General features: G+C 40.0%; 1 protein-coding gene across 2 annotated transcripts in view; it reads right to left on the minus strand.

The window, feature by feature from the left end:
* Positions 1 to 2,475: 2,475 nt before the first annotated feature.
* The window catches only part of EEFSEC (eukaryotic elongation factor, selenocysteine-tRNA specific), a 128,378-nt gene continuing 115,769 nt past the window's right edge, over positions 2,476 to 15,084 (minus strand). For both annotated transcript variants that reach the window (XM_076346374.1, XM_076346373.1), the window contains exon 7: positions 2,476 to 3,466. In XM_076346374.1, the coding sequence (XP_076202489.1) occupies positions 3,282 to 3,466 (185 nt within the window). In that variant the 3' untranslated portion in view covers positions 2,476 to 3,281. The remainder of the gene's footprint in view (positions 3,467 to 15,084) is intronic.

Consider the following 15,084-nt stretch of genomic DNA (forward strand, 5'->3'; position numbering starts at 1 on the left):
CCAAATAAAAGAATGTTTGAACATCTGTTCATCCTACAAATGTCTTTAAAAGCTTTGATTTTCCCATAATCATTTTGTTCCACCATTTCACCCTTTTTTGAATGTGTATCCAACAGCCTCAGGACAGCAGCCAAAGATCTGCAGTAATAGCACATTATAATCAAAGTTCTTGGGCACACTTAAGTTCTCCTTTTGGAATTAAAAATGGGGGGGGGGGGAACCACAAAACCAAACCCCAGTCTTCAGCAGATACCTCCCCAGCTGTCTGTCCTACACAAACCTCTGCTAGGGGAGCAAAATGAAAGGACAGGGCTTTGCAACAGGGGCCTTACATAGAGAATTACAAAGCACAAGGACAGGGTATGGTGGCAGGTGAAAGGACTCAGGTGAGGCATGCATGCCTCCACACAGCCTGCTCCTACTGGGTCAGTAGTAGCTGTCCACGACACTCTGCCCAAGTCACAACCTAAGTGCCTGAACATGGGCGGTTTCTCACTGGACACAGAAGCTGGTGTAAGCTGCGGGGCAAGAGCCTTCCCCACCATGCTGGGCTCCCAACACCTGCCGTGAGAGCCCTGCCAGCACCTGGATTTACATCTACTTCACAAGAGGCAAAAGCAGAGCCAGAACAAGGAGAAGCAATGAACAAAGATGGGAATAGGAGCGCTGAGGAGGAGGTTAGGTCTTGGACTGAGAGGATGGAAGAAAGATGCTGAGTTAGTACGCTAGTCTGGAAATGAGACAGAAGAGGGTGAGAAAGATTTTAAAAAGTGTATTACAGGAGGCTGGACAAGAAAGAGATGGAGGTCCAGCTCTGGAAGCTGTTGCTGCTCCCTCCCCTTGGAGTACCCCCAAGCAAATAAACCATGGGACCCTCAGCACTAGAAGACCTTTCAGCCAAGCAGAGGGCTGCAAAACTAAGTATTCAGGACTAATGAGTTTTCAAATGGATCAAGTTCCGTAACAACTGACTCACTGATCCTGCTATGAGCAATCCACAGTGTAGAGGGGAAAACATTAGTCAGATAGCGCTTTGTAAAAATACATACCACCATTTACACTGACAGCCTCCTCTCCAGAACTATTCAAAAATGCCTTACAAATGAGAAAGACAAAAACCTGTAAGTGCAAGATTAACAACTCTGGAGCAGCCAACAGTATCCTACAGCAGGACGCCTCGTGATGACTGCCCTTTTCCTTCCAGAACTCCAAGCAGAGTTGGCAGAATTTAGTGACCCATTTAAAATTCAGCAAGGACATTAGAACCATACAGATAAAAATGTAAGTTTCTTAATAATTCACCTTTGATTTTTTTTTTTTTTTTTAAAAGTGAGAGGGCTTTTTATACCAATAATTCTTAGACTAACCTGGGATGGTAATAATGGCATTCCTTCTATATCATCTGTTTCTCTAGCTTCCATCACTGCAGTATCTTAAGCGGAGGTAAACAGTACAGGGTACAAAACAGGATTTGATAAAGGCTTAAAAGAAAGATAACATAATAAATATTCTTTCCAAAGACTGCCTTTGGGGGTGTCCGGGAAGAGGAGAGAAATGGGGAAGGAGAGGTGACACGGGTGTGAAATGCATTTTTTTCATTACAGAAAGATACATTTTCCAGAAAGGCTGGCAGCACAAGTCACATTAAACCATAGCTGAAGTTGCCTGCCTAATTCCTCTGGGATCACACTGAAAGCATACCCCATAATCTTAAGGGATGTGCTAAAGCTTTGCCAGGACTCACTCAGCAGAAACTGTTTGGGATTATTCCACAAAGCACTAATTCTGTTCTGATTTAAAGGGGCACCATCAAGCTAGTTTAGACACCAGACTTGCCCTGTCTCATGACTGTCCAGCTGTAAATATCCTCTCAATAGCTGATATTTTTGCCATTTGTATCCCCTTTTGTTACCTGGAAATTAAAAGGAAAAGAAAAGACTGATAAAAACAGGATCACGTTAGCATGATGGACTCATGCCCATCAATGGATATTTGATTAATAACACTTTGAGTGTTACTAATAATCTAATTATAATAATGTGATTAAAAAGAATGAGTGTAGCAATGTATTACAGTTATTTACTTCCACCTCCAACTAATGCACTTACATCATACATGTGGTCATCTTCCATGGCTGGTTTCAGCAAATGGGTCACAGGCTGCTATTTAACATCAACAAGCAGAAGTAGTCTTTTTATTCAAAAGGCAGGAACTAACATTTTCCATGCTGCCCAGCCTGAGTCCAATTTCTGTTTGTTCCAGACTGCAGCTTTTGTACCTGTGGAAGTATTGTTAGTTTTCACGTTAAGGTGTCTTATGTTTTGTAAATAACAAGAAGGGATATTACCAGTGCTCTCCTTTTTATGAGCCTAGGACATGAATTGAGAGGAAAAACTAAAGCAGCCATGAAATCCCTACTAAACAACTAATGGTTTCTAAAGCATCTTGGAGATACTCATTTTACAAGGCTTATGCTGCAATCTTCTATCGTTATTTTAATGAAATAAAGCCCTTAACTATTTCCAGAGGCAACTTTTTCTTTCACACACAAAAGACGTTTTGGTTACAAAAAAAGAAAATGATTCTGGAGTAGGATTCACCACAGAACAGGCAGGAAATTCAGAAAAGCTCTATAAAACGTCACTGAAGATAGGTTCTGAACCTTTGGAACAGCAAACAGAACAATTAAGACTCTCAGTTACATGCATCGTTATGTTTAATATGAAAAACATTTCTAGATATAAATCATATTTATAAAAAAGATCCATACCATCTCTCAGATAGCATCTTACATAGTTGCAGCTGAAAGAATGTGAAACATCCATTTTAGGTTTCACCTATTACATCGTGTGCTTTCTGTCCCCCACTTTGCTTGGGGAAGTAAATCTAGACTAATCGGCTTCACTTTGTGGGTCGCACGAAATTCACATCTTGACTAGATTTAGATTAACACTGGTGGCAAACTTTTAAATCAAGAGCAACTTCAAAACAGTTCTCCAGAAAAACACCGCTATTAGAACACACACCCAAATGTGCTCATCCAGGAGGTGACATTCTCCGAGAGACCATAAAGATTCACATCACAAAGATGACAAAATAAGTAGATTTTAACAAAACAAAACCAGATTGCAGAGATTTTGGAAGGGGGCACAGTCAGCAGAAGCTTCCAGGCTCTGTCTGTGAGGAAAGAACAGGTCTAATGTGTTCAGACAAGAAACACGTTCCACCTGAGTTCATTTCAGAGTCTGGTCTTTCAGGTGCGATTAGAGGCCTCCGCTTTCTCAGGATTGAATCATTTTCTTCTGTGTGTCAAAGACATATCTTTTAAAGAGAAGAGAGATGGTCACAGGTTGGGCTGAATCATTCTTGCTGCTTTCATCCTCTTTGGTTGTATCCCCCTTCCCTGCCTTAGATTTCTTCTTGGAGGCAACAGTAAGAAGCATCTTGGTATCTGGCTTCAGGCCATCTGTAAAAAACGAGAACACACGACAAACGTGCTCAACATCACATTTCAGTATAACTGGAAAAAAATGAACAGGCAAGTATACTTCTGAAATCAACCAAAGAAAATAAGAAAGTAAATCAGGTGCATTAGGAAAGTCACATTTCTGCATCACGCTTCTGGAATATGGTAACTCACATGAAAAATCAGAGAAGCCTTCGAACATAGTTCACAAAATTGATACCCCAAATCCAGTGCAGTATCCTGGCTGCATCCTTCTACAGCTTTTAAAGTCTTAGATACAGGCAAAAATTTAAACAAGCCAGACCAACTTGCCTGCTCTAAGCCTTTTACTCAGCAGACCTTTCCTATTATTTACACACATGTCCCAAAGCTTCTTCTAATTGCTAACAATACTTATAAAAATATGTCATGAATGAAAAACAACAACTGGTAAAATACTAAAATTATATAGAGTCCTAAGAGTCAGAAGGTTCTTGAGTGTCTTTAGTCTATTTCCCAGACCTGCCAGAAGCACACTGCTTAGGTTTTAACAAATTATACAGTTTTGTGTTTGTTTGGGATTTTTTGTTTGGTTGGTTTCTTTTGATAAAACACAGTATTCATTAAGGGTTTCAACTGTCACTTCTTAGGGGAACTAGAATTAACCTGTGTAGGATTCTGGGGATCCAACTTAAGTCTTTCTCCAGACATTTGTACCAAACATAAATATTTGTCCCTTTCTTCCTAAATGGCTAGGGTTTATTACACTTTTATATTTTCTTTTAACTTGACACATTGGTGACATTTTAGATAGGAAATGCAAGATAGCAAAGTCCAAAGAAACACTGTAAAACGAGAGATGCAGCTCCTAAAAGACCACTCCTGAAGAATTGCTTGCTCAAAGCAGAAGACAGCAAACTCCTTGGAAGCTTATTCAGCGCCAACCAAACACACTGCAATGTGGTTCTCAGGCATTTGGCCAAATTCAGTTCAGGTATTTTTAACCTGTGGTGTCACATAACCTTATCTCAAACACTTAATCAGCTTCTCTCCCCTCATATTGAAATTCAGATGCGGATTCTTGTATCGCAGCCTGACAAAAAGATTGAGATGCTTATGATTTACTGGAGACAGGAGGTCTACAAGCACAGGTGATTTGCTCCAGCACAGACACATCTAGAGGCACTTACAGCTGACTGCAGGGGGACACAGCACCAGAGCCCACCTTCTCATCTTGCTGTGTCAGGTAGCAAATTGTTCAGGCAGCATCCCCACTGCACAGCAAAGGGAAGGGAGGAAACGAGGAAGCGTTGAAGCAAAACCAGGAAACTGCCAATTTGCCATTCCATAGCCAGGGGTTATGAAACAGCCCTAGTGCCCCGCAGCGCAGCCACGGGGAGACTTTTGGAGCTAGAGGGGTCTTGCTTTTTTAAAAGAATGCAAGAGCACAAGAGAAGAAGGTTTCATTATGAAGATAATTGAGACTGTTTTCTTGATGGTTGAGAAGTCTGATAATTACTATCTTTGCACATGTAAGGTTCAATTAATCAAACTAGATAATATGGTCTGGCCTGACCACATATTTATTATATGGTTTTATTACACTGTATAGTCATGTTTGATGCAGCTGTTTCCATTTTTTAATTGGATGCTTTCATATAAATCCCATTAATATCATTAGCCTTACAATCACTCCATCTTCATTATGAAAAATAATTTATCATTACATGAAAAGCAACTTATTTGCTATTTGGAAAGCTCTGAGAACATCTTGGGTGCTGCTAGGAAAAAAAAGCAATAATCCAAAAAAAAAAAAAAAAGGAAAACAAAATAAAAACAGCAAAAAGAGTGACCTCATACAGCCCTGCTCTCTACCTTTGCAGACTTTATTTCATATTGTATATTTTCTACTGTTTTGATCAACCTAATTGTAAGTGTCCCTGAACAGGGTTTCCTCCACTTTCCTGGGAAGACCATTTATTTTTTTGGACAAAGAAACATTCCGTTTTACTTTCTAGTTGGTTTCCCTTTCTAGGTCTTATCACTATTACTAATGTTGCTGTTACTGGCACATTACTGTTTAAGAAAGATGTTTAACTAAATCCTTTCAGAAAGACACACTTTAATTAAAGCAAACAAATCCTAAAACACTTCTATTTATGTTAGTAGGCTTCGCGAGACTCTAATTTCCAAAAAATGCTAATTGGCGGAAAGGAGAGAGGAAGGGAGGAGATGTGGCATGAAAATTGCAGCCAAAATTTTCCCGTGTGGGTATCTGAAGCAAGGCACCTAGTCTGCTACTGCAAACCCTTGTCTGCAGCCCACAGGGGCGCAGGGCAGTGATGCCCCCCGCGCGGGTCAGCCTCTCGCCCCGGAGCACACACTCAGCTGCAGCAGCAAGTGGGGGAACTCCCAGCCGTGAGGATGAAATAACCACTCTGGGTAAACCGAGCTCCAAAAACTGCCAGTGACATCAATGAGCACCTTGGACTGCCCAACACATCTGAAACCCGGTACATCTTCTTAGGTGTTTGAACAAAGAATCTCGTGTTTGAAAAATTTCATTTTCAAGAGAAAAGGTTATGCTGCACATGGAACTGTACAGGGGAAAATGTATTTAAAACTGAGTAATCTCACCTTCTCCACCCTCTCACTAACTCCCACGTATGGAGAAGTAAAGATATAGCTCACCTGCAGCCCTTAACACATATTTGGATTCAAATACAGTATTACAGGTAAAAAGTTTACAGAAGAAATGGAAGAACGTGGTAGTTCCTACCAGTGAAATGACGGGCTGACAGCCAAAGGCAGCTCAGGTATTATTAAATTCACAAGGTATCTAAATTACCTAATCAGATCCCACGGCCCTCATTCTGCAAACAGATTAGGTGGCTGGCATCGTACCCTAACAAATCGCATTTTCTGTTTTTCTGCTCTGGTGCCAGGAGGTCTAAGGGCTGAAGAGGCTCTGTGATAGGGAGCAGCACAAAGGAGCAGGCAGGGAGAGACAGGCGGGGAGGCACAATCGGGGTTTCATCTACCTCCACGGATTTCTCGCGTTACACACAATGCATACTTTACATTTTACAAAACCAAGGAAATGAAGGGAAATATATCTGTCACCGAAGAAGACATCAGACCTTTAATAGCTGAAATGACGGATATTTTTAGATGGAGGTCTAGTTTAACTTACTTACATTAAGGGTCTAATCTCTCCTGAACAATAGCTATGTTAGCTTGAATACATAGTGAGAAATCTGTTCCATTAATTAAGTGCTGCCTGTACTACTCGGATTTGTAGCAAACGTTAATAGATTTTTTTTTTCTTCCTCTGTTGGACAATTACTTTATTTTGCCAGGTTGCTAATGGATTAAATTGAAAAGGTCCGCGTGTTAAAAAAAGACTTTAGCTTCAAAGTTCTAAGAAATGCCTTGTATACAACAGTGGGAAATACCTATGTATTAATATTATTAATGGGCAGTCCTCAGAGGCACATAAGATATCTGAAAGCTTAGCAAATTCATTCCCACCCATCATAACCATGTCTGTAACAAGAAGTGCCCAGACAGGTCTTATGTAAAATGTACTTGGAGCATCAACTAACCCAGGTTAGATATGAAAATCTAGTTGTAAAATAGTTTAATCCACTTCATTCTTTTATTTTCAACTACTGTTAATAATTAACAAATAAGAATACAGACTCTTAACATAATATCCTTTGTCTCAGCATGGTCTCAAGGATTTAATGCAAACTGAGCCATTTACAAATGCAAAAAAAGTGAGTTTTTAAATTCAAATGAAAAGTGATACTTCATGAGGAAAAATATTTTCCAAGTGTAAGAGCAGTTTCACATGCACAAAAAAAAAGGATAAATGCAATATTTTACACAATTTTCACAAATAAATGCTAGCTTCTTAGCGATTTGCAGTATCTTATGTAGTTAAACGCATTGCAGCCTGGAGTTTTACAATCACTCACGCAAGAAGTTTGCATAAAAACATGCAGGTTTTCAATTACTTCATATGGAAATTTCACATTGTGGAATTCTGGACCCTTTCTTGTTTATAAATATAGGAAATAAATTTTGCCCCCCCCTTCCCCCCCAAGATACTCATATCTACACAATTTTTAAGGTTTCTCTAATGCTTCATTTTCTCCTTATGTTAGTCAGGCCTCCCTGTAACAGGGGCTCAGCAAAGCCTCGTGATACACCCCCCCCGCTGACCCTGGTGTCGCTGCCTCAGGCCCGTGGACAGTCTCCATACCAGACTGCTGGGGAGTGCTGGCCAGTAGACAAATCACAACAAACACACGTAAAGCATAGAAATGTCCATAACCAGCACGGTTTACTTTTGCTTCAGTTGGAAGGAGGACGAAAGCTGATACAGTATCTGCTCTTCTAATTCCTTTTGCTAATCCAACAGCAGGACGAAGGAGCGCTGCTGTGCTTTTTCCCCATATACATTTTTATTTCAACTGTTACCTGTAAGCTTGGATCCTACTTTACCTTTTACATAACTTCCCCACTTCACATCCTCTGTCACTTAATACTGTCATTCCTTATCAACATCCTCTGTCATCTTTGTTGTCTTTTGTTTGTTTTGGTTTTGCTTATTAGCCTTCTGCTCCCCTGCTCTTCTGCTCCTTGAAAAGATCTCCAAGGGTGGTCTCTGCTCTTTCTCCTAAAGTCCAGCTCTTTCTTCCTTGACTCCCAATTCCACTTGCTAGTCTGCCCTTCAGGAGTTTTATCTCTCTCTTTCGTTTCCAACTTTATTTTTCAGGTTTCCCAACTCCGTATTTCCATTTCCTATTTCCACAGATCTCTTCAATATTTAGGAATAGTCCTTTCTCCTTCAAAGCTAATGAAATGTTGTGTTTGAATGGAAGATTTTAAAGACCGAATGCCAGACACATTGTAGATGAGAAGCGAGATAATACAGTATCTCCTTGTAGCCCAGCCAGAGACGGGAATAATTTTTAAGCAACTGATAAACGCATCATTGAAAACAGGTGTAATAATATAGGTGCAGGGCATGCTCTCCAGCACAGCCAAGAAGAATAATTTATTTTGCTGAACTTCAACAACTCCCTTCTCATATGCACACTTGTAAAAAAAGCCTACTGCTAACTATCCTAGCTATCACCGATGAACATGAAGGTATTTGCATGGATGATTACACTGTTTTCTTACAGCATTAAAAATTATAATGGGAAAAAAATTCATGTTAAAAGATTTCAAGTCTCCTGATTCATGAAAACTTTGCTTTCAGGTTCAAATTAAAAGTTCATCCTACCAATAGAAAAAAATCAGCAAACGTACTATACCAGCTACCTGCAACGGTACTTGCCATGGTTTGCTGAGAAAGCGCTGGCTGAGGATTCTTACCACCGTGTTAGGAAAAAAAACACATTGAGGCTACACCAGTAGCTCTCGCTGGAATAGGAAATATTCCTTTTTGCACCCAGTTTTAAGAAATTCCTAGACTATTCTTGACCTGCTGATATTATCTCCAAACCTCCCATTCCATTCAGGAATTTGTGAGCAGAGTTTCAGTGGGAAATTGAACTTTGTTTTTCCCTTCTGTAAACAAAATATCCTATTTGCTTCCTTTAAACACTGCAGGTAGAAGACTCAACTACCTGCAATTTCTTGTTTCCTGTCAACATTCAAATGTTAAAAATTGACTGAACATCAGAGAACATTTAACATAGCACATTTGATGTTGGAAATAATTTTTATCTGAGGCAAACGTAACATTTAATATGACAGGCAGACATTTCTCTTTCTTCCTGAGTGAAGGAAAAAAAGAGCAAAACTTGAAAGAGGCAAAGGGTTGGGGATAATCCTTGCTCACAATGGATTATTCGTAACAGCTGGTTTTCACAATTTCAGGATTTCCTTAAATTGAACCCTCAGAGCCTGAACCCTCATTACACAGTTAAGGAGTGTGTGCCTGCATCAACTCTCCTGCTAACAGAGAATACAAAAGCTGGCTGACCTGAAAATCAGAAATAATTAGAGTCCGGGATGGAGACATCCCTGCCACAGTCTGATGCAGAGGGGCTGCACTTGAGAGTGGACAGAGACCAGTCTCTCCCCCTGCTTACTGCAATGACAGACCATTGAAAGGAAATAGAAAGTTTTTACTAGTATTGCAGGACTCAAGAATCCAGTACTTCAGCACAACATAATTAGAAAGTAATTTGATTTTTTTTTCTTGCAACAGCTATGTATATTCATCCAAGACTTAAAAAAACATATTTACCTATGTTCAAAGAGGGGTACGAGGTTCAAATACAGCACTTATCCGTTTCAGATTCTGATCAACTTTAAAACAAGAATAATAAATCTATCACTAGTTTCCGGCATTTCCGGCAAAATTAAGAGAAACGCCGTGGTACAAGAGCCCCACAATACGCTAGCAAGCACACGCTTGTTCTCCACCTAGTCCCAAAACATGTCATCAGTTCTACGAAAAAATTACCATTAATCTGTGCCCTAAAAACCATGACAAGCTCATGCAATTATCCCTAAAGTAATGTTCTGGAGTTTTGATTCAAACAAAAAGCAGAAGCATCTCAAAATCAGAGGCTCAATTTGCCCAGCCCCTCCTGTTATAGTTATCTCTACAGTCAGACAGAAAGGACAAGAATAACAGAAAACGTAACATCCTGTTGCTTAAACTCTTTACGTTAAGCTACTAGGTAACAACTCTGCTTCTCTTCTCCTCTGCTAAAGATATCCAAAATCCTACCTTTTGATTTTATTCAAGCTAAGGTAGTCATTTTTCTCCTTCAATATCCCAGCAAAAAACCCCTGAGCTGATCAGGAAAAAGAACATCTTTATAAGCCTTCCAAGAACAAAAGTACCACGTTACTCTGCCTATAAACACTGTAATAGGAACATCAGATGTGTCACGCCACATCTAGTAGACTGGATGACTTGTCATCTAGAGACTGCTGTCCCCTATCTAACTTGGCATCCCATCTGCCTGTCATTAATATATAGTGCTTCAGAAAGAGCAGGGATGAAAACTGTGTCCTGAGCTAACTAGAGCCCGGGATCAGGTAGGAATTCTCTACCTGACATCAGGGTCAATATGTCAACACCTACCAACCTTTCTAGCCAAAAGATTTAAGTACAGTGCTCCTACAGGAGCCGATCTACTCTGCTCCTAGGTGTTCATCACCACGATAACAAGCATAATATGATTACCTAGACAATTTCAGTGTAATAGTTGACCAGAGATTCACTCAAGAAACAAGGGATACTCCTTTCCTTGCTACCCTCAGGAGCTCAGGATTTGAGCTTCAATTACTTTCACAGATCAGGCAATGAATTTTATTTATGTAAATCCCTTCACAATTCTCCAGTAATTCTATTTTGAATTCACACCACCTTTTCCCACATCTCTTGTCACCTCTCTCAAATATTCTGCTAGAGTTTCAAACTCCAGAGTAGATTCATTTTTCTCTTCTGGCTGGTACAAGACTTGCTATTATCACCTTGCCTGGCTTGTGAATATTAATAGGACTACAGCATGAAGTTGGCCAGGGAAAGCAATCAACCTCCAAGGAGACTGGAAAGTAGACTCCTTCCTTCCAAATGAGAATTACGCTAATGCCTCGGCGCGGTACTTGGGATCTACACAAAATACCCATAACTCGTTGTTTGATGACAGAGACCAGAAAAACACACCTTATAGCCACTTTGAGCAGAAGTAGACTGCCCCGTGTCCTGACCAAACACTGTTGTGACAGCCAGCCTGCATCAGCAGAGTAATTCCCGCGGTCTCAGCTCGGTAGACTCTGTTTGGAAATCCTTAACTACTAAAACATTTTCCCATAAATTGGGGAACAGCTACCCCATACCACATCAGAGAAGGCTGCAGTTCAGTGGTGAACTGAATTGAGTCTTGTGTATCAATTTCTTAAGTTTATACAGGCTTTTGGACTGAAAAACATTATTATAAGAGGTGGTACTACTGGAAACAACATGGATTTCATTATGGGCTCCTACTTAGCAGGAAGAGAGCTACTCTTCCTTGATGAGGAAGACAGAAGCTGTTTTAATTCAAGAGACTGACCTAGGTGAAGTTCAGGCCGAAGCTGTATTTGGAAAACTCACATCAAGCCGGACACAACCCTTTCAAGCTCAGTGCCAATTCTACACAATGGCTTGAACTGCACTCTCCAGCAGTCCTTAAAGGCACATTTTGTATCTTGGCTTTTGCTACAAGCAATCAAGAAAGAATGCAAGAAAACAAAACTGTTTCCCAAGCACTGTTTGCTGGTGCCATAATTAATATAATCAAACAATTCCACAAATTGCTTCCAATTGCTGGCGTCACTTTCATGTGCAGAGCCAGACTTTCAAAGAAGGGCCCTTCTTGTCCTACATCCTTACACTGGTAACCCTCGCTTCACACAATAGTAAACAAGACCTCACTAAATAGTATAGGGTAATTTGTACTGTAATAGGTCCCCAAGGCACCATGGACACAATTTGAAATGCCATCTAATTTTTCTTTTTAATTAAAAAAGCAGTTACTATATTTAAACAACAACACAAAAAAGTTCAGAGGGGACAGACTGGAGTTTCCCACAGCTCTCTGGGAGTTTTCTCAAGGTCAGGAAGAGTTTTACAGGCTCAATTGGTACACATTTTTTTTTCTTTAATTAGTCTGCCATACCCTCTGCATGAAGTCAGCGTCTTGATTTTCAGTCTGATATTTTTCATATTGCTAAATGGGGCACAGGCTCCAGGACCACACCGTATCTATCGGCTGCTGAATGGTTATCAATGCCATACTTCCCTATACATGCCTTGCCTGACCCTTCCTCTCCTCTCTTAGTCCTAAACTTGTCATCTACACTGAGGACATCCAGCATACCACATTGCATTGACAGTGTGCCATTCATTCACAGTTTTATACTTCTCAATTTCCAGCAAGATGATCAGGATGTATTATCCAATTTCCCAAATTTATGTAACATAACCACACTGTAACCTTTTTTTGGCAAAAATAAAATGTCATAATCAAACACCAGATACAAATGCACCACTGTCATCTGAAGCCACGTAGCAGGATAGATTTCTGCACTCGACAAATCCCCGCCGCATATCATACCACTGCTCTGCAACCATCTCATTATTTAAGTAAGCCTACACATTATTTAATTCTACACAAGCCCACACACACACTTTAGAAGGGTATTTGCAGTTCCCACAGTGGGTTTTCCAAAACACACCCTAACCCAACATATCCTTCAGCCCCAAATAACAGCTCTGAAATGAAGTGACACACTTGAGATCTCAATTTCTTGGCTAGTTGGCCATACTGCAGTATGAATAAACTGAGACTACCAAACCTGACCTTGTCTTATAGGTCAACACGTTTCAGCTGCCGTTGTGTGCCACAACCACTTGTTGGCTAAGCCCTCCTAGGGCAACTCTCCTAAAGACAGTGACTTTATACTTTGCACTCCTGAACATAACTATGACTTGCATGCTGTACACAATTTCTTTTTGTTTCTGTATGCCAGAGACTAGCTTTAATACAGGCTACATGGCAGACTCCAGTGCCCCATGATTACTAGGTCTAGGCTACACAAATTAAGCGTACACACAATACAGTGGATCAACTTGCAGAGCTACAAAACAACCGCTAAGGTAATCTTTTTGTCCTCAAATCCAACACTGTCCCATTAGCCTAAAGGAAAGGCTTTTCAAATTAAGTTCTGCATGGGCTATATCTGTTCATTCAGTACATTAACAAGGCTGCAATTATGCCAGCTGATATATCATACCAGCAATTACTCATAAACTCTGTTTTCACTTGATGGCCACTCAAGGTCCCTGCAGTCATTGAGATCATGCCTAAGCACTATACTTGTTCTCCCAGCATACCTACAGGGAGAGGCAACGCTCCTACTGATGCTGAGCTTTTAGTCTGCACTTTCTTCAAACTCCCTGAAGCAAAAAGTGAGTGCATGGAAAGTGCCTAGTGCACCACAGCACCAACTGTGAAAAAACAATGGAACTAATAAGGACGTCAAATTATTAATACAAATACATGCAATACAGTTGGAAGCCTGGGAATGTAGACAGGCTCTCGTTACAATTCAATAATAGAAAAGTTACAGGCAGGTTAGCGTGAAATATCCAAGACCATTCAAAACAAAGACAGAACAGTGTCTTAAAATCACAATTATTGTCATTGGACCTCGAAGGAAGAAACATGCAGACATCAACACTATGAGTAAAATTTGGGAGAGCCTGTGACGACTATTGTACAGGACAGACTTTCACATGTCTTACTGTGGCAGTGGTCCTTGCTGTTTAAATCCTCAAATCAAGAGGGACAAAAGCACGAAAACGTCCCAAAGAGTACAGCTAGGTATGTAGAAACAGAACAAGGAATCACTAAGCATATGAGCTTTCATAATTTTAAAATCCATAGAATATCACATTGGGATTAAATTTATATCCAGTGAGGGAGTTCTCAGGCCAGAGCCGCTCAGCAGCAGGCCAGAAGATACTTTTGATTGGGTTTTTGTCAGTATCCCAGTACCTATAAAATAGTAAATAAATAAAACTAACAATGCTCATGCTCTGTACACTAAGGTGAGCAGAAACAACTGAAAACATGTTTTGAATTCTACACAAGGGACTAAAATTTCATCAGCCTAGCGAAAAGACAAACAAAAGACAACAACAACAAAAACAGTATCAATACACAATCTCTCCTACAGCAGCCTTTCAGAAACGCATACAATGCGGAAAAAGTTCAGGTTCGCAGATCTGACACAGAATCAAAGGCAATTCATTACAAAGCAGCTTCAAATCAAAGTGCTAGATTCGCAGGCCTGTCTGTAATCCTCCCATCTTGCCCGCAACTCTTGATGTGGAGTAGGCACCACAGAAGCCAGTTAAGCCGGACCAACTCCGCTGGCGTATCCCAGGCATCTGCTGCTCAGCGCTGGTCCAGAGTTTAAGTTTGGCGATATTCATCTTCCCCTGGGCTGCCTTTATAAAGCAATCCCGAACAATGGGACTTCAGAATAAAGAATAAAACTTTTTTTTTTTTTTTAAACTTCTAGGCAAGGGCCTTTAATGCGATTAGAAGGGGGAGGGGAATTGGATAGCAGCTTTTTCTTTTTTATGTTATGTATATTGTGTGTAAACAAATATGCAATTTGCTTTAAAAAGATAAGGTGATTAAATTTTTATCGGGCTTGTACTCTGTTGTCACCACAACAAAGAGAATTAGGAGAAGGAAAGAAAGGCCTTTTTATTTGAATTACGCTCTTACCAGAGGTTCTCTACAGCACAGCTGTAAAGCCACTCAATGTTCTCCAAACAGGCCCTTTGATTGCATTTTATTAAACTTGTTTGCATTTGGAGCAATCGAAAGGAAAAGAACGCTCCACATTTTGATGTCTTAATGTTCCTTAATACCTTCTTTAATTTATATTAAGCTTCTTAACTAGGGTGATGAATTCTTCAAAAACAATAAAGACCTAGTGCAGAAATCTTTCACACACTATGAAAATTGAAATTATAATGTATTCATGGCTTTTTTTTTGTTACAAAAAACATTATTTAGAAGAAAGATTAAGGCATATAAAAAAAT

This window comes from Aptenodytes patagonicus, chromosome 8 (assembly GCF_965638725.1).
Source record: "Aptenodytes patagonicus chromosome 8, bAptPat1.pri.cur, whole genome shotgun sequence".
In the NCBI taxonomy this organism is placed as follows: Eukaryota; Metazoa; Chordata; class Aves; order Sphenisciformes; family Spheniscidae; genus Aptenodytes; species Aptenodytes patagonicus.